Source organism: Tachysurus fulvidraco, chromosome 21 (assembly GCF_022655615.1).
Source record: "Tachysurus fulvidraco isolate hzauxx_2018 chromosome 21, HZAU_PFXX_2.0, whole genome shotgun sequence".
NCBI lineage: Eukaryota > Metazoa > Chordata > Actinopteri > Siluriformes > Bagridae > Tachysurus > Tachysurus fulvidraco.
Genome location: NC_062538.1, coordinates 142,501 through 162,500, shown reverse-complemented (window position 1 = coordinate 162,500; position 20,000 = coordinate 142,501). Strand labels below are relative to the sequence as shown.

At 42.5% G+C, this 20,000-nt stretch overlaps 3 protein-coding genes across 5 annotated transcripts in view; 2 read left to right on the top strand and 1 right to left on the bottom strand.

The window, feature by feature from the left end:
* Positions 1-1,422: 1,422 nt before the first annotated feature.
* On the bottom strand, positions 1,423-5,788 carry gpr185a (G protein-coupled receptor 185 a). Its single transcript, XM_027154248.2, has 2 exons — positions 5,443-5,788; positions 1,423-4,933 (listed from the first exon to the last, which is right to left on the bottom strand). The coding sequence occupies exon 2, from the start codon at positions 4,908-4,910 to the stop codon at positions 3,954-3,956; it is 957 nt and encodes a 318-aa protein (XP_027010049.1). The 5' UTR covers positions 4,911-4,933; positions 5,443-5,788; the 3' UTR covers positions 1,423-3,953.
* Positions 5,789-7,593: 1,805 nt separating this feature from the next.
* Positions 7,594-16,360, top strand: si:ch73-362m14.2 (NHS-like protein 2). 2 transcript variants are annotated; one of them, XM_027154347.2, is made up of 5 exons: positions 7,596-7,750; positions 11,735-11,884; positions 13,297-15,253; positions 15,362-15,497; positions 15,570-16,360. In XM_027154347.2, the coding sequence occupies exons 3-5, from the start codon at positions 13,483-13,485 to the stop codon at positions 15,835-15,837; spliced, it is 2,175 nt and encodes a 724-aa protein (XP_027010148.2). In that variant the 5' UTR covers positions 7,596-7,750; positions 11,735-11,884; positions 13,297-13,482; the 3' UTR covers positions 15,838-16,360. The 2 variants fall into 2 exon arrangements, with proteins under 2 accessions (XP_027010147.2, XP_027010148.2); XM_027154346.2 differs by lacking the exon at positions 11,735-11,884 and having other exon boundaries at positions 7,594-7,750.
* A 1,077-nt stretch (positions 16,361-17,437) lies between these two features.
* Positions 17,438-20,000, top strand: part of LOC113647568 (retinal guanylyl cyclase 2-like) — a 13,036-nt gene continuing 10,473 nt past the window's right edge. Inside the window, exons 1-3 of one of the 2 annotated variants that reach the window (XM_047805751.1) lie at positions 17,438-18,143; positions 18,996-19,297; positions 19,663-20,000. The exon at positions 19,663-20,000 is cut by the window's right edge and continues 20 nt beyond it. In XM_047805751.1, the coding sequence (XP_047661707.1) occupies positions 17,456-18,143; positions 18,996-19,297; positions 19,663-20,000 (1,328 nt within the window). In that variant the 5' untranslated portion in view covers positions 17,438-17,455. The remainder of the gene's footprint in view (positions 18,144-18,995; positions 19,298-19,662) is intronic. The other variant, XM_047805749.1, reaches the window with a different exon arrangement.

The following is a 20,000-nucleotide window of genomic DNA, read 5'->3' as shown; positions in this document are numbered from 1 at the left end:
AACACTGAGAGTGGGATTATAAATCATAAACACTGAGAGTGGGATTATAAATCATTATAAACACTGAGAGTGGGATTATAAATCATTATAAACACTGACAGTGGGATTATAAATCATTATAAACACCAGATAGTGCGATTATAAATCATTATAAACACTGATGGTGGGATTATAAATCATTATAAACATTGAGAGTGGGATTATAAATCATTATAAACACTGAGAGTGGGATTATAAATCATTATAAAAACTGAGAGTGGGATTATAAATCATTATAAACACTGAGAGTGGGATTATAAATCATTATAAACACTGAGAGTGGGATTATAAATCATAAACACTGAGAGTGGGATTATAAATCATTATACACACTGAGAGTGGGATTATAAATCATTATAAACACTGAGAGTGGGATTATAAATCATTATAAACACTGAGAGTGGGATTATAAATCATTATAAACACTGAGAGTGGGATTATAAATCATAAACACTGAGAGTGGGATTATAAATCATTATAAACACTGAGAGTGGGATTATAAATCATTATATGCTGTAGGTGTAAACAGACCATTACAGATCTACCAGGTTCCAGTTTTATGTAAATATTAGTTAATATTTTTGAAGGAAACATGAATGGGGTCTAAACATAATTCCTGCCCGTGGGTCCATCACCACTGTCCAAAGGAAGTCTGTTAAATCTGTTTTGTTTCCACAGATCCACACCCTGGATGTGACGTAATACTCTGCCTCCATCTGAGAAGCTCCATCTGTCCCTGGCCCTCGCCAGCTCCCTACTGATGTCCCTCTGGAGCACTGGACACTCAGCTGACAAACAACAGAGCGGACGTGACCGGTTTACTCCACTAGTCAAAGGCTTTAACATGTGATTGATGAGTGTGTAAGCCGTCACGGTGTGTGTGTGACTAAGGAAAGCTGACAGGAGATTTTACAGGTTTTACCTCTCAGACGAAGAGAACACCAGCAAATCTGTCAGCTTTTTCAGGTACAGATAATCAGATGCTACTTTTCTTTCAGACAGCCTTTGGTGTGATGTTCAGTTTTATCAACAAAACAAAGCAGAAGCCGACATGAGTGAGAAATGTAGTGACGTTTATAGAGACACTCATGTAAATACAAAAAAAAATCATGGGTCAAACACACAAGTAGCTACTCATAGTGAATACAAAACATTTTACTGTACAAAAATAGTTCAGTTATTAAGCACAACTTTAACTGGACCTTAAACAGAAATCTTTTCAAAATCAAAGCAAACTTTAAGTCAGTCAACAAAAAATCATACATTCAAATCTACTGACATCTTTCATCAGCAAGAATATTTGGAATAGTGCAGTTTGTACAATACACATAATAACAATGGACATTGTTATTTTACAGTTAGCTCTTTGGCTGATCTACACACACACACACACACACACACACACACACACACACACACACACACACACACACACACACACACACACACACACACACACACACACACACAAACCATGAGCTAAAGTTTCAGTGCACAATATTGAGATACTGTCAGAGATCTCTAAGGGCTCAGTCACACCTTACAGCCCAGCAAGCTACTTATCACAGACATGTTAACAAGCAGGCAGCAGGTTTATTTGCCTCTAATAGTTTTACAAAAGAATATTATTACTTCATTATGCATTGTTTGTTTTTAATAGACACAGTACAGAACATTATTGCCAATGAGAACACGGGTAAGGCAAAATGAATCTGAGATTTCTTTCTATTCTCCACGCTGACATCATGTGAAACTCAGATGAGAAAACTTGAATCTGTGGTCATGAGACTAGTTTTATATGTTAGCTTGAGGTTAGTGAAGGACACTAAATACACGTCTGCTTTTTATCTTTAACTTTTAGAATATAAATGGCTGAGTGATGAAACCATTTACACCATAATGCTGTATATTAATCAATCACAGGTTTATACTAATGAACTTATCCCAATGTTATGGTTTCTATAGTAACAGTTCATTCACAGGGACATGAAACCTCCATATCATTCTGTTCAAACTGTGGATTTACAGAAATCCGTTGTTCTGTACTCTGAATCTAGTATTGATTAACGTTAAGATTACAGAAAAGTGTTCTTAATTAATTATGAAACTATTTAGCAGTCATTTATTGAACTTATTTAAGAGTCTTCAGCATCAGCGCTTCATTCTCATGGGGGATTTTCTTATAACTAATTCCCCATAACTTCTGGGCTTATTTTCTATATCATTTTTCATTCAAAAACATCGATGTAACTTGTGAATACTAGCAAGAGATGCAGTAACTAAGATATGAAGCTGCACCAATGAACACGCTGCCTACGTGTAACTCTGACACCTCACAGGAACATTACAAACAGTGTTTATTGTCCATGGAAGTGTTGAGTGAACACTGTGGAGTGAACTTAAGCACTTGAGGTTTTTTGCTGTGTAGGTGCTTCCTATTGCAATGCCTTCATAGCACAGGATGAGTTTCAGTGACGGTCGTCAGTACGAGAACATAATCAGGGCTCTGTTGTAGGGGTGTGCATCCAAACCTGCGGGAGCGAGAAGCACTGGGATAAAAAAGCAGTGCTGTAGACGAGGCATGTGTGATATTAAACATCCATGAGGATTACACGAATATGATTTTTACTCATTAACACTCCAGAGGATCAGCATGTTATTAACCAATAAAACAACAGATGATCCGGTCTGGAAGCCACGCCCCTTCCCTCCATCTCACCTGCTCTCACATTCTGTGACGATTAACACAGAACACAATTTATTTATTTTGTGAAATAAATAAAATTGATCAGATTTGCTTCAGCTCAGTTGACATCGAACAAATATTTAAATTATTTAGTTAACACCAGGTAAATCTATTTCTCCTTCAGAGTTCAGGTTTTGGTGATTGTCTCTGTCGTGTAAGCAGTTACTGACGCCACAGTTGTTTGGTTTTAACAATGAAATGACTTAGCACAGTTTGAGGATTTCTCTGTTGATATTTCCTGAACAGGTTCGTCAGAAAAATGACCAAGCTGTGCTCTATAAACACCTTAAGCAGGTGCCATCAGGAACTGGCAGCATTTCACCCTCACGACTGTCTCTCAACCTGAGTTTCAAGTGAATAAGCCAATTTCTAAAGATATTGCCAGGGATGCAGTGAACATTGATGTTCTCTGCTGTCCATCAGTTCTGGTGATAGTCTGGAAGCCTGTAGGCATTTCACAGTGCTTAAAGGTGACTGACCACAAAGGATTCGTGCTACATTTGAGTTTGGTGTTTAGACAAGTGTTGATTAAATGGGTGTCAGCATCATTTCTTTCATATATAAACTCTAACTATGAGATTTTGATTAAAGACATTAACCACACCAATGTGAACTAGCAGACCATGATTTAAAGATCATTACACGCACAACACACAACTTCCATACACATGAACATTACGAAATGTGGACACTCTCTGCATGTTAAAGTCAAACTTCTGTCTGTCGGCTGTAGCGTCTGTGTGTCTGTGCGATTACCAACGACTGGAGTTTCACCTGCACTGAGGGAAGAGGAGAAAATCTCTACGCCAACTTCACGGAGAATCAAAGCCTTGGGATTCTCCTGAACTTCTTCCTGAACTTCTTCAAGACAAACAATACAGTAATAACCTAAGGATTTGTCATATCTGTGCATGACCAGACCCACACTACACAGAGGCACTTATTCTTCCCTCTGAAAGAACAGATCAGAGCTTCGGCTGAGAAATTCATCCAAAATACAGAAATGTTTGTTGTATTCACCAGAAACTGTGGAGAGCTTCCTTTATTTGGAAGTTTCAGGTTTTTCCTTTGCAGGGAATCTGTTGAAATCCTTGTTTCTGGTAATCACACATGCCACAGAAGCTACAGACAGATATTTTTTAAGATGATTTTTGCATTTAGAAAATTGTTACACATCACTAGGTGTCCGTGGTCGCATTGTAAAGCCATACGGCGAACATCCACAACAAATGAGCCTCAGTGACCTCTGGATGTCCGGGTTTCTGAAGGCGTAGATGATGGGGTTTATGATGGAACTGCAGATGGCTGGAAAAGCAGTGGCGTACGTGTAGGCTGCTGGGTAATATGTATCAGCCACCAGTGAGTACAAGGCAAGTGGAACCCAGCAGAGCGCAAATGTGCCCAGGATACCTGACAGCGTGGAGATGCCTTTGGCTGCAGAAGCTGCATGTGAGGCGGCCCTGAAGTGCCGCTGTACGGCAATCTGCTGCGCGTGACGCACGGCAATTTTACAGATCTGGAGGTACAGCTGAAGAATGAGAGCGAAGACGAGGAGGAAGGAGACAGCGAGCGCGGCCGCGTTGCTCTTGTGCACAGGACGACAAATGCTGCATGTCGCTTCATCACGCAGACAGTTCCAGCCAAGCACGGGCAACGCACCGAGGGCAGCACTGGTAGACCAAACTAGCATCATTATCACGTAGGTGAAGGTGACAGCACGCTCTGTGTGGTATGTAAGAGCGCTATACAGAGACAGGTAACGGTCCACTGTGATGGCCAGAACATTCAGCACCGAGGCTGAGAAGGCAGTGATAAGCAGGCCAGCTGACAGCAACATCACAAAGTCAGTGTCTGTCATGTAGATGACGATAAAGTTCAGGATCAAACTCAGACCGGCCAGCAGGTCAGCAAACGCCAAGCTGGCCACAAGCGCAAACATCGGCGCTCGCAGGGAGGGAGTGTGAGCTATCAGAGCGAGCACCAAGGCATTCTCACAGCACACCAGGGTTCCCATCACACACAGTACCACATCCCAGGGATTGAGAGGCAGCAGATCCACGCTCACGTTCCTCACCTCCTGCACATCCGGGATTAAAGTAGAGGTGTTGGGGTGCGTGTTACTCATAGCTGCGGCATGAGGATGAATCACTAACAGGAGAGAAGGGGGAATGGGAGAAGAGGCGGGGCAGGAGGTGGTCATGAAAGAGATAAAAGTCAGGAGAAAACACCTACATCATCTCCAAAAGAACCTCAAACTCTTTTTAACACAAATAGATCGCTGCTCCTACAGAATTAATGAAATTTACAGCACAGAATAAACACATAAAGAGCTTCATTAACATCTAATTAGCACTATTTTGTTATACGGAGCTCATCAGCACTGACCATCTGCTGTCTAGTTCATTTTAACCGCACAGGAAGAGAAATATTCAAGTCTGAAAAAGCTGAAAGGACAAAGCAGCACCGGCGGATTAAATTAGGTGTAAACAGGCTATTTATAGACACACACACACACACACACACACACACACACACACACACACACACACACACACACACACACACACACACCATCCTTATTCATAATGCTGGAAAAATCGGTCACATCTAGATGGGCTAAAGCTAAGACAATATTTCAGACAAAGATCATCACGAACCCAGGAGTCGGTCCGAGCCTCCATCCGTCCTGCCTCAGGTGAAGAAGTGTGAAGATGATGAAGATCTCATGCGGTAAAGCGCCGTTAAAAGGGTTCAGGAAAGAGAGCTGCTCTCAGAGGAACTCGTTCAGTTTCTCTCTCGGTGTGTTTCTGCTGAAGCTCCTCACAGCTCCGGTTAGAAGGTTGGCGGTTTCACGGACAGCGGCGTCCAGCTGCTCACACGCAATTGGTCTGCGCCCGGCTCGTGCATCCGTGGCGTCACGCTCGCGCTCCATTCTGTTGTGATTGAGAGGCCGCGGTGTCTGTGCACGGGCGCGCGAGAGGGGAGCGGAGAGAGAAGGACCGTTGTCATGGTTACTGGGATAAAGATCGAGGTGAAGACGATGAAAAGAGGAGGATGCACAGTGTAGAATTAACTCATACTGTATAGAATTTACAGCACGTTTAGATTAACAGACACTGTAGAATTAACACAAGGCGAAATTAATACAATATATTAAAAAGTATTAACACAAACTGAATACAACACGTAGAATTAACACACAGGTTTAGAGAAGATTTAAAAATCCACAATGTAGAATAATTCGGCTTCAGGCATCACAATGGAGTGCAGAAGAAAACAGTGAAGTGACAAAATGAGAAGGATTTATATCTGTTTCTTATTATTTCTTCTGAACCTTTGGATAATAATTAATTGGTTACAAAACTCCAGTCTGAGACCTCAGTGAAAGTGTCTCATCTCTTAGTGCCTACAGGAGACCGGGTGGAGTGATGGCTTAGAGATTAATAAATAGATTCTCCAGTAGAGTCATTGTGTGTGTGTGTGTGTGTGTGTGTGTGTGTGTGTGTGTGTGTGTGTGTGTGTGTGTGTGTGTGTGTGTGTGTGTGTGTGTGTGAGAGAGAGAGAGAGAGGTAGAGATCACTAAACCATGACTATGAGCTCCATGAGGTTCAGTAAATGGACACTAGGTGGCAGCAGATCTTACAGTTCTGAATGATAGTGTTTAAAATCTCACTGTATTAAAAGAGGAACAGACAAAACATTTACTGAAGTGAGAGTAAAAAATACACGTTAACTTAGTTAAAAAATAGTAAGAAATGAGTGAAACTCAGCATGGCTTCTGTTTACTCATCCTTAAGAATCCTTAGCATTGCTGTTGAAATATTGGAAGTTTTAATCTTAATGTTGGTCGACTACAAACCCAGAGATTATAGGATCATAACCATTGTGGTATATTTGGGTGTTAAGTGTGTAGTGTTTACACCACGAGATTCACCTGCTCCTGTACATCAGCCTCATTAAATGAGATACAGAGTAATGATCAGCCCTGATGACTCTCATGGGCCTGAAGCACAAACCATCCTGGATCCATCAGCATGATTTACAGCAGAGAATAAATGTGACTTGTGATGGCCATCTTACCATAAAGAACATATCTGTGGTGTTCAGCTGTGTCCAGGTTCTGCAGTGTTCTGTGTGTTTTCATCTGAAACTGCTGAAGGATGATGGCTGCTTGGTCCCATTCAATTCAATTCAGTTCATTTCTACAGTATTTGTATATTGTTTTAACACTTCACATTGTCTCAAAGCAGCTTTATAGAAATATAGAAACAGAAAATAAATATAATAATAATAAATATAATAATAATAATAATAATAATAATAAGTAGAAGAAGAAGAAGAAAAATAAGGATAACATAAATAAATGAATATATACAATTAAAGTTTAAAATGAATTTAAAAAATATGAACTTAATATAAAATATTATATATTTAGCCCTATCCCTAATGAGCAAGACTGAGGCGACGGCGGTGAGGAAAAACTCCCTGAGATGATATGAGGAACCTTGAGAGGAACCAGACTCAGAAGTGAACCTCATCCCCATCTGGGTGACACTCTATAGTAAATAGTGTAAATGTAAATAATGTCCTTTCTACAACAGTTTATAACAGTGCAGCCGAGAGCTCCTGAGGAACTAATGGGTCATCGTAAACTCTGAGCTCAACACAGACCCAACACTAAATCCTTTCTGTGAGGGTGTGTGATGGGGAAGTTCACAAGCCTTAATCTTTATGCAACCTTTTTTAAAACCCTTCAGAACATGAACTTCCTCTATTTGTAGGGTGCGGTTGAGTCTGTGGCTTTGCTGAGTGAAATGAAGTGTGTATTTTGGTCATGTTTATATAAGGCCATGTACACAGGGCCGTGAGAGGAGCTGATGTAGCAGCGGCACGCGAACAGACACACACACATATGAGCTCCTCCTGATCTCCATCCTCACACAGCTGAAGACTCACCAGCAACAGGTACTGAAACCAGCTCACACACACTGTGTCTCATACACACACTTAACATATCACCATGGAGCTTCTTTTTTATAATATTGATTTAATATGTTAGCTGAATTTAATTAGATGCTAGTCATAAAAATACATTTAAACACATGTAAAGGTTTTGAGTGACAATAACTACACACTGTCTCCTATTACAGCAACTGAGATAATAATTAATAATAACGGCTAATCCTTAAATCTGTGAAGAAGTGTTTATTTATTCATGAATATTAAAGTGGTCATCATTAATTACCAAAAAGCAGCCAACCACATGGAGATATTACAGTTTATTAAAACTTTATTGTAAAGCTGGATTTTAACGTACCAGTAAGTCGTGTGTGTTGAAACCTTCAGCAGAACATTTAACCAGGGTGAAGCACATCATCTATATGGTTATAGGATTGTAGATAAAAAGAATAAAATCACAATAAACTTTCTGCATGAACAAAAAATTCAACCTGAACTGAACTAAACAAAAACAACCCTGGAATCAGAAGCACTCAGACTGCAGCGTAACCTCACCAACGTGTTTATAAATCATAATGAACAGTAATGAACACAATGAACTGTTCAGTGAGTTAAAGTCTACTTTGTGCCATAAAATATATTCTTGATCATTTCTTCCTTCAGATCAGATTAACAGATGATGTAACCGCAGAGTTACAGCCAGTCGATCAGCTCTCCGCCTTCTTGTCTTTACGTTTCGTTACGTTTCGTTTCTTCTCTTTAACATAACAGAATCTCATCCACAGTTTTGCTGCACTTAGTATTTTTTACCTAAATCTTCTTCCTTATGTGATTGCTTATGTAACTCTATTGTGCAATGCACCACGATTATACATTTCACACCCCACTGCCTCTGTTGTGAAGAAATAATGTTGAACATTGTTCTTTCTCAAAATTACTCAAACATGGGTGGACCTAGTTTCCTCTCTCTCTCTCTCTCTCTCTCTCTCTCTCTCTCTCTCTCTCTCTCTCTCTCTCTCTCTCTCTCTCTCTCTTTCATCACTTTTCTGTTTTCTCAGTATCTCACATTCTCACTCGGTTGTGACAGAACATCTGCGATGTGTGAGAAGCTCGAGAGTTATTTCAGCGTAACACTAATGATCTATAACACAGCCTTGTATTAAAGCCTACAACAAAGTGAACACTCTAAAGTCTGATTACAGATCTAAATGACACTGAAATCTTCAGAGCAGTGTGTCTGACCATCAGTGTGTCTGACCATCAGTGTGTCTGACCATCAGTGTGTCTGACCATCAGTGTGTCTGACCATCAGTGTGTCTGATCAGTAGTGTGTCTGACCAGCAGTGTGTCTGACCAGCAGTGTGTCTGATCAGCAGTGTGTCTGACCATCAGTGTGTCTGATCAGTAGTGTGTCTGACCAGCAGTGTGTCTGATCAGTAGTGTGTCTGATCACCAGTGTGTCTGATCACCAGTGTGTCTGACCATCAGTGTGTCTGATCAGCAGTGTGTCTGACCAGCAGTGTGTCTGACCATCAGTGTGTCTGATCACCAGTGTGTCTGATCATCAGTGTGTCTGACCATCAGTGTGTCTGACCATCAGTGTGTCTGACCATCAGTGTGTCTGACCATCAGTGTGTCTGATCACCAGTGTGTCTGACCATCAGTGTGTCTGACCATCAGTGTGTCTGACCATCAGTGTGTCTGATCACCAGTGTGTCTGACCATCAGTGTGTCTGACCATCAGTGTGTCTGACCATCAGTGTGTCTGACCATCAGTGTGTCTGATCACCAGTGTGTCTGACCAGCAGTGTGTCTGACCATCAGTGTGTCTGACCATCAGTGTGTCTGATCACCAGTGTGTCTGACCAGCAGTGTGTCTGATCATCAGTGTGTCTGACCATCAGTGTGTCTGATCACCAGTGTGTCTGATCATCAGTGTGTCTGACCATCAGTGTGTCTGATCATCAGTGTGTCTGATCATCAGTGTGTCTGACCATCAGTGTGTCTGATCACCAGTGTGTCTGATCAGCAGTGTGTCTGACCAGCAGTGTGTCTGATCATCAGTGTGTCTGACCATCAGTGTGTCTGACCATCAGTGTGTCTGACCATCAGTGTGTCTGACCATCAGTGTGTCTGATCAATAGTGTGTCTGACCAGCAGTGTGTCTGATCAGCAGTGTGTCTGACCAGCAGTGTGTCTGATCAGCAGTGTGTCTGACCAGCAGTGTGTCTGATCAGCAGTGTGTCTGACCATCAGTGTGTCTGACCATCAGTGTGTCTGACCATCAGTGTGTCTGATCAGCAGTGTGTCTGACCATCAGTGTGTCTGACCATCAGTGTGTCTGATCAGCAGTGTGTCTGACCATCAGTGTGTCTGACCATCAGTGTGTCTGACCATCAGTGTGTCTGATCAGTAGTGTGTCTGACCAGCAGTGTGTCTGACCAGCAGTGTGTCTGATCAGCAGTGTGTCTGACCATCAGTGTGTCTGATCAGTAGTGTGTCTGACCAGCAGTGTGTCTGATCAGTAGTGTGTCTGATCACCAGTGTGTCTGATCACCAGTGTGTCTGATCACCAGTGTGTCTGACCATCAGTGTGTCTGACCATCAGTGTGTCTGATCAGCAGTGTGTCTGACCAGCAGTGTGTCTGATCAGCAGTGTGTCTGATCAGCAGTGTGTCTGATCACCAGTGTGTCTGACCAGCAGTGTGTCTGACCATCAGTGTGTCTGACCAGCAGTGTGTCTGACCATCAGTGTGTCTGATCAGCAGTGTGTCTGATCAGCAGTGTGTCTGACCAGCAGTGTGTCTGATCAGCAGTGTGTCTGATCAGTAGTGTGTCTGACCAGCAGTGTGTCTGATCATCAGTGTGTCTGATCAATAGTGTGTCTGACCAGCAGTGTGTCTGATCAGCAGTGTGTCTGATCAGTAGTGTGTCTGACCAGCAGTGTGTCTGATCATCAGTGTGTCTGATCAGTAGTGTGTCTGACCAGCAGTGTGTCTGATCAGTAGTGTGTCTGATCACCAGTGTGTCTGATCACCAGTGTGTCTGATCACCAGTGTGTCTGACCATCAGTGTGTCTGACCATCAGTGTGTCTGATCAGCAGTGTGTCTGACCAGCAGTGTGTCTGACCATCAGTGTGTCTGATCAGCAGTGTGTCTGATCACCAGTGTGTCTGACCATCAGTAGTGTGTCTGACCATCAGTGTGTCTGACCAGCAGTGTGTCTGACCATCAGTGTGTCTGATCAGCAGTGTGTCTGATCAGCAGTGTGTCTGACCAGCAGTGTGTCTGATCAGCAGTGTGTCTGATCAGTAGTGTGTCTGACCAGCAGTGTGTCTGATCATCAGTGTGTCTGATCAATAGTGTGTCTGACCAGCAGTGTGTCTGATCAGCAGTGTGTCTGATCAATAGTGTGTCTGACCAGCAGTGTGTCTGATCAGCAGTGTGTCTGATCATCAGTGTGTCTGATCAGTAGTGTGTCTGACCATCAGTGTGTCTGATCATCAGTGTGTCTGATCATCAGTGTGTCTGACCAGCAGTGTGTCTGATCATCAGTGTGTCTGATCATCAGTGTATCTGATCAGTAGTGTGTCTGACCAGCAGTGTGTCTGACCAGCAGTTGATGCCTGGTCTAATTTCTGTTAATGCTGATGTTGGTACAGCAGCAGATTTAAGATGATGATGATGATGATGATGATGATGATGATGATGTAAGCTTTGTACACTTCTTCTTGACATCACTGGTCCCCTGACTTTCCTACTGTTGCTATGGGTTTTTGCAGTTTTCCTGATTAGAATGCACCTCTGTCTGTTTGGACAGCAGCTGAGACACAAGACTACGTCTTCTCCTCTATTACTGCTGCTGATTTTCATAAGCTGTGCAGCAAATTTACTGTTTTTGGTGTTTATGTAATGTGTCGCTCTCTGTCCCCCCCACACACTCCTTCTCTCTTGTTTTCTCTCTATATCTCTCTTTCCTCACGAACTCAGTGAGGAAGCAAGTAGCCCACATCATATCGTCATGGAAACAGCATGTGAGTGTTAGCGAGAGGGAATGAGGAGCGAGAGGGAGGGAGAGGGACGAAGAACGAGTAGGAACTGCATTAGAAAACAAGCACAGTCTCCAGAGCCATCTGAAAGGTAGGTAACGGGGCTGTTATGGTGGGACGTAATGTTGCTCAAGTGCAGATAAACCTGGAGAGATGTTTCACCAGAATAAAGCAGTCAGTGGAAGCGATGTAGAAGATGATGTTGCAGTTTTGTGAATTTTGTCTAGGTGACACATGACAATGACAATACAACTTGTTTCTACCCTCGTCTGCTCCTTCTCTTCTCTTCTCTTCTCTTCTCTTCTCTTCTCTTCTCTTCTCTTCTCTTCTCTTCCTCTTCTCCTTCTTTGCTCCTTCTCTTCTCTTCTCCTTCTCTTCTCTTCCCCTTCTCATTCTCCTTCTCTGCTCCTTCTCTGCTTGTTTTTCACTTGTCTGTAATATAATATATCATCACTGTCATCACATCAGTGTATTTGGACATCATGCAGTTACTGCATTTCATGATGTCCTTCATTAGCAAGCGTGTTTATCAGATACGACATTTCTGAGACGTGTCGCAGCCACAAGCAGAGCTTCTCTACTCTATTAATACAGCTTCATATTGTGATGATGTAACCAGGAAAGCTCGTAGATTTTATTGAACGCACATGTAAATGCACGTGAGTGTTTGTGTTATTTATTCTATCTTTAACATGTTCATAGTCAGTAAGACGCTTTATGATGAAAAACATCGAGGTAATGTTTGTAGAACAAGCTTTTGTTATAAAACAGAGAAAGTTAGAACTGTTTATTCAGATATAAAAGTCCACTCATCACATTTGGGTGAAATCTCAGTGTCTGGTTATGTTCTGGGACCATTTTGGTCTTAGCAGTGATGCTGCTGTGTAAAGGAATGATTTAGTCAGTGTGACGATGTGTATTTATAACACAAATGATCATCGTGTCATTGCACAATGGACTCGTGTCTGCTGCACGTCTGCTGCACGTCTGCTGCACGTCTGCTGCACGTCTGCTGCGCATCGTGTTTATTATCAAGTGTTAGAAGTGTCAAGTTTCAGTGTTGTCATTTTAAAAGGTGCTTTATTGCAGCTGAGGTCTCGTAAGTGACGTGTTTCTGTTCTGTTGTGTTGTTTATCTCACACACACTTAATACAGTAAGAAAGTCTGTGTCAAGGCTCAGGAAGAGATTCAAGAAATAATGTTAATGTGAACTACAGAACTGAAAAGGAATCAGAAATGATTCGGGACTGATTATAAAGTTGGTGGTGATTCAGATGGTGACGACATTTACACATCTCTTCCCTTTCTGTGCACACACTGAACTCAGAGGCTCAACGTTTGTGCTATAAAAAAATCTATAAGCTTCAGTTGCGAGTCATTTTGGATCTGTTCATGTTCTGTGTATGGATGAACAGGTAACCGTTGCCATGGTGAACACCCACTTGAGTTCCATAGAAAGATACACAAAGGCTAAAATTTTCTCTTTTTCTTTCCCTTTCAAAGCCTCAAACTATTGGCACGCTGTCTAATCTCTTGGGCCTTCAAACACCTATTAAATAAGAAGAGAAGAATACTGGACGTACCCTGAATGTCCATAATCCAAGGAACTTATGGAATGATTTGGATCTGAAAAAACCATCTTTTCGACACAGTCGTCCCTCCTGACAGACAGTTTGCTCTGGAGGCAGAATGGAGCACACGACTTTGTATTGTCCATCTCAGACTTGGAAAGGCCCTAATGTTTCAACGTTTTCATCGGAGTGGGATGATACGCTGAACTCCTACCTTTTGGCACCTGATGTGATCAAACCTCCTCCACAGTTCCAAGATCCAGAGGAACCTTGCCAGGCCACGCCCACCAACGCGACTGTTATTAGAAAGAGGGATAAAGACACGGTCAGGACAGGCGTCGTGCAGAAAGAGCGCAGAAGTAGACCTGTCAGTGCCATGGAACACCACAGACGTTCATTATCACTTTCCACAGCCATCACCTCCAACCCAGGAGCAACACGACGCCGGTGTGAAAGCTACGCCCTGTCGTATCCCAGCAGCAGCTCCGATGACAGTGGCAGCGATAGCACTTCTGTGAGGAGAAAAGACCGGCTTCCTGACGCAGGGATTCCGCACAAGGCTCGGAGCATCGTTTTAAGAAAGGCCAAAAGGAAGCCAGCTCCACCTGCACGGACAGTGTCGCTGCCCAGACTTACAGACGTGATGCTTCCAGAATGTAGAACTCAAAGTCTCTACATTCCCAACGACGTCATGCTCCTTCCAGATCTTATTCCATTATCTAAAGAGGAAGCTGGTGACACCGCCACGCTCCCTCCCAAAGCACCAGGAGATGTTCCAGTGAATCAGAATCAGATCTCCAGTAACAGGCCAGTAAAAGAGATAAGGTCTAGTGAACCATGCAAGTCTTACACAAGTTCCTCTGTGGGAAATCCTCTAAACGAACCTGCAAAAGTTGCATGCAACTCTGACTGCAACAACTCACCATCGTCTTCTCGCTCTTCTCCATCTCAACCTTCTATCTCCTCCCCATCCAAACCACCTGGCTCAGCCTCACCTTCCAGTGGTTACTCGAGCCAGTGTGAGACGCCGACTCAGCCGACTGCGATTACGACTGGAGCCTGCAGAATGCGTCCCAAAGCATCCGGCGGTGTTCCTGGCCAACAGGCTCGAAACTGCAGATCGAGGTTATCCCTGCAGTTACCTGAGACACAAGCAGTTAACCCCAATCAAGAACCTTCTGTCGTCCTGCCAAAAGTCAACCGCCGTTACTCTGACGCTTCACACCCGAAGCAGAGATTGAGTAACAGCATGCTGATTATGCCTGTGGTGACTCAGGAAGACCTGAACAAAGTGCGCTTGCGTTCAGTCGGCAGCTCGGATCTAGACACCTCAGCTGTCATCGAGGAGGAGAATGAACGGGATGCTGGCTTTGCTGCTGCTCAGAACAGTCCAAAAAACAAACCCCCTGTAGCACCTAAGCCCCTACTGTCTAAATGGCCACCGAGCACAGCAGCAGTGAACAATTCTAACGAGGCTTCTGCTGCAGATCTGAATTATGGACAAAACTGCATTTATTCAACAGTTAACAAAGTGAAGGCCAAGGTTGTTCTTCCCTCCTCATCAAATGTCAGTAGTGACCAAAAGCAGCAATCTCAAGAGCACGTGAAGGACATTAGTCACTTATATTCCCAGTGTAGAGGTGATTATACACATGCATTGTCCTACAAACCTTCTGCTGATGCCAAACCGAGTGAGCCCCAGAAGAAGAGAAGAGCTCCAGCTCCACCGCTTTCAAAGAGACCCGACGCAGTCTTCCCCATCTGTGATAAGATGCAGCAGGTTCAATCACATCCCAGTCCTTTAAAGCCAGAGAGTTCTCAGCGAGAATATCACGTCACGGTCTATGGTCTCATCCCCTCTTATTCACAAGTGAATGAAGAAGTACCTGGTACGTCTTCTGTGATGATTTAAACATTTAGAAAGTAAATATTTTTTTTTATTTGTTTACTTTATAAGATTTGCTTACAGAAGATTTCTTTTTATTTCTCGATGCCAGAATACGAATTATATGATAAAGAGGACGGACAAGTGCCGGAAATCGGAGCTCTTCATTTGGTTAGTGAAGTGGACGAGGTTTTTCTTCACAAGAACTCCTCTCACACCACAGAGGACCTTTTCACCATCATTCACAGGTAATGTAGAAGTTTGACCAGCTGTATTTATTCTTTGCTTTAGAGGGTTCATGTCTAATTTCCTTTTTGCAGGTCGAAGAGGAAACTATTGGGTCGCAAAGACTCTTTAGAAAACAAGCAAGGAGACTTTGGCACTCAAACTCTCGGCGGCGTTTCTAAGTCCACCAACCAGAATGACAACTTCATGGCTCTTCTGAGACGGACGAGAAGCGCCAAGGCCAGCTGCGGGAGTCGACTCTCAGCTGCAGAACTTCTGAGGAGCTCCAAACCTGCAGCTTCTGCCTCCACAGATCTGACCAGCTACAAAAAACACAACGTGATGCAATCTCACGGTCCTTGAACTGTTGTTGTCATGATGCTGTTTTGGCTGAATATCACATCGTCTCAGTTTTGCTCGCTTAAACTTGTAAACAATCTGCTTGGTAAAAAACACTGCTGATCAAAGTTTTCAGAAATTGGACACTTTAGATACGGTTTAAAACTTAAAATCTCTTTGTGTAATTAAAGATTACGACAGGTACGATGAGTAAAAGCTTTATATTCTGCAAGTTGCAAATAACATTAGAGCTGGCTTTATATTGTCTAAATGTTAATTATATTTTATGTTATATTATAAAATGTATCTGTCTCTACTGCCTCAAGTGGAATTTTGTGGAACAGCACGTTAATGCTGTATATTGTTGACTGTTTTCAGAACATAACTCACTGTAGATTTATTCAAAGTATTAAATTTCACTTCATATGGGACAAATGTTTGTCTTTTACACAAGATGCCTCAACATTATAATTATAACCATTCTGTTCTACACCGTACTATATATATATATGTAAATATCCTCTAATGAATAAATCATCTAAACGTCCTGGTCATTAGGGAAAGTGTGATATCTAAGGCAGAGCTTGCAAAAGTAATGAGGAGGAATTAATATAATCTTCAGGTCACTTGGACTAATCTGTAGTGCTGTCATAGTCCTGATACGGCCGGGCTGAAGGGATTACTGACACAACAACCTGCAAAATGCGAACACTTTTTAGTGTTGTTTATTTCAAACTTAAGATGTTTTCCCCATCCATGGAATAGATTACAGGTTTTTTCCAGGGCTTACAGACGACATGTGAAAAATGTGAAGTTTGGTGGCATTATAGAAGGACTGTGCAGTACGGACTTTAACTCCTTCGGCTTGGGTAAGTTCTTCTGATCAAAATAAAATCATTCCTGAAATGAATTGAAGGACGCAGGAAGGAGGAGGAAGTGTGACGTCTATATTTTTATACGATCCTGCGTCTGTGAATCCGTACAAATCTCAGTAAAGTGATATTTTACTCACACACATGCAGACGTCCTGTCACTAAATAAATGTATATATACATAATTACATATTTATAACTCATTTTTATTGTGAAATTGTTTTATTTTGTTAAATAAAGACTATGGATTAAAGAAGACAGTCAATAAACTCAGCTTTCTTACATTCAGATCAGGATTCTAAAGAATGGAAGCAGCAATAAAATAATCCCTTTACACTCTTTGTCATGTTGTCTGTAGAATCCTGAAAGGTTTTTAATGTTCCGATCCCTTTCTAATTAAAGTCTTCGAACTGACCCACAGCACATCTTTTTAATCTTATTTAGTCAAATTCTTTTTCTCTTCCAGCCACAGACTGAAGCTCGACTCTGTAAGTCAGACGCACTGAGATTTCACACACATCTGCAGTTTAAATGCCTTTTTGTGCAGGAGACTTTACCTTTGGTTTAATGCAGGTGTTTTATCTGAAGGCTGTTTGGATGAAGACACAGTTAAACTTACAGACACTTTTACAGCATCAGAGGGTTAATGGAAACACAGAACACATTGCAGTATAGTACATCAGGTGTCTGCTCTCAGGTGATGGGATTCTGTGATGTTGCAGCTCTACCAAAACTTCCATCACCTCCTGAATGTGTGGCTGCTCTACGGAATGCTAGCTGTCACTGTAAAAGAACAAAAAATCCTCTATATTCCACATGGATCCTGGCTTCTCTGGCTCTTCCTGCTAAACCTCAGCAGCTGGTGTACGGTTCAGGCGAGCATGTTCAGGGTTGGAGTGATAGGCCCATGGTCTTGTGACTCAATATTTTCTAAAGCCATGCCTGGGGTCGCAGCTAAACTGGCTGTCCAGAGGATCAATAGAGATCATGCCCTGTCTCTGGGTGTCACATTTGATTACGTCATACTGGAAGAAGATTGTCAGACTTCGAAAGCCCTGAAAGATTTTATGGGTTACTACACACAAGCCTCAGCATTTGTAGGGCCCATAAACCCTGGATACTGTGAGGCAGCTTCTCTGCTCACCAGGACCTGGAACAAGGCGCTCTTCTCGTGGTCCTGTGTGAACTACGAGCTTGAGAGCTCATCACGTCACCCCACTTTTTCACGCACCATTCCCTCTCCCATTTGGGTGCTGAAGACTGTGGCACATCATTTCCACTGGGCAAACATAGCTATCGTAGCCTCAGCTGACTACATGTGGGTGGACACGTCCTACAAGGTAGCTGATGCCTTAAGGAGTTATGGCTTCCCTGTCAGGACTCTGCTCTCCACCAGTAATGATCATGCCAGCATACGCAGCTCGCTCTCCACCATCAAGAAGATGAAGGAGCTTCGTAGTAAGTGATGATGAATCTGATAATGATGTCTGAACTTTCCCTAATGGTGTTGGCAGTGTAGCAAGCAATCTGTACAGATTTAAAACATACCAGAGTTGAGAATTATACTTTAATGAAATAATTATCTGTGTATTTTTATAATCTTATAAAAGGAAGTAAAAAATATACTTTTACGTTTAAGAAAAAGGAAAGTTTTCAAAGGATGGAATGAAGCTAATGTCATGTTTCATGTATAAAACTTTTATTACTGATAAAGAATTAAAGAAAGATTAACACTGATGTGGTTTTGTCTGAAATCATCACTCACTCCGTCTCAGTCAGTTTGTGCTCGTATCCCTGATTAGCGCTACGTAGTTTACTAATGAATTAATCAGAAGTTAAACATCCTGTAAATAACTGATATTTACTGTTAGCAAGAACCTCAAACGCCAGTTAATGAATTATGCCAATTAATGACATTATCTACTAGAATCAGTGCCAACCCTCATCGGCAAGAAACACATGCTAACTTAGTTAATTATAGCTAGTTGATGTCAGCAGATTAGTGAAACTCACCTCAGCATGCTTTAGAGGTTCCTGCCCTCCAGGGTGGAGAAGTAGATACCTGATGTAGGACCAGAACCTTCATCCTCAGCTCCCATAATGCAGTGCGGTGGATTTTCTGACTTCAGACACACACACGGTGCTAAAGCGCTAACTACACCGTGTAGCATGAAGAAACATTTTACTGTCTATGTTTATGACTTTGATTTAACACTAAACTGATTGATGTGGAGCGTAAATCATCAGCTGGATGTTAGAAGAAGAGACCTTTTAGATTTATAATACGTATTTTTTTTGCCATCTTCTCAGTGGTGATCCTCTGCATGCATTCTGTCTTGATCGGTGGGAAAACCCAGAAGCTCCTGCTGGAGACGGCTCTGGACATGCGCTTGACCGATGGCTCTGTGGTCTTTGTGCCCTATGATACACTGCTCTACAGCCTGCCGTACAAGCAGGTGACTCATCCGTCACTGCACAGCAACAGCAAGCTCAGACTGGCCTACGACGCTGTGCTAACCATCACCATGGACTCAGAAGAGAATTCTTTCTACAAGGCTTTCCAGGATGCCATCAGGTCCAACGAGGTGCCTGCAAACATTAAACCTCATGAGGTATAACATCTGGGATTTTCCTCAATATTTACTGCATGTACTTCACAGTTTTAAGTTAATTCTACTATATAATAAGGTGCCTTTACATTCAATGTTAAAGAAATGTCTCCTAACAGAGAACTTTACCCTAATCAGTTTATTATCAGATGTAGCTTCCACCCTCCACGTCCCTGCATGTGAGATGTTGTTGTTCTAGAAACAATTAGAATGAGCGCATTAACATAAACCTGTCAGAGCTGCGATTGGAGAAAATTCTGATTCAAGACTGAAACTTTACTGAGGTTTAAATAAAATATAAAATACATGGCAGAAGTTCTTCACAGCTTTCTAGATGTTTCAACAGCATTAATGCTCTTCACCTGCAGGTGTCTCCTCTTTTCGGCACCATTTACACCTCCATCATCTTCATGGCCAATGCTCTACAGAATGTTCGTGAGTCTGCATCCTGGCTTTCGGGGGCTAATCTAGCTCGTCACACTGGGAATATGGTGTTCCAAGGTTTCAGTCAGAGGATCCACACCAACGGTTCTGGAGTGAGTCTTCTGGACTATGTGGTGCTGGATACTGATGGTCATTCCTGGGAACTGCGTCCCACTCACACTGTGAACCCACATGATAACGCCGTTCGCTACGTCGGTACGCCGATCCACTTCCCTGGAGGTGTTCAGCCCAAAGCTGACTCCAGTTGCTGGTTCATACCTGG

Bases quoted from the DNA above. Each gene is read 5' to 3' on its own strand.
- gpr185a (XM_027154248.2), bottom strand. From the start codon at position 4,910: ATGAGTAACACGCACCCCAACACCTCTACTTTAATCCCGGATGTGCAG.
- si:ch73-362m14.2 (XM_027154346.2), top strand. From the start codon at position 13,483: ATGGAGCACACGACTTTGTATTGTCCATCTCAGACTTGGAAAGGCCCT. The intron at 15,254-15,361 runs GTACGTCTTCTG...TCTCGATGCCAG, and splicing joins AGTGAATGAAGAAGTACCTG to AATACGAATTATATGATAAA. The intron at 15,498-15,569 runs GTAATGTAGAAG...TCCTTTTTGCAG, and splicing joins CTTTTCACCATCATTCACAG to GTCGAAGAGGAAACTATTGG.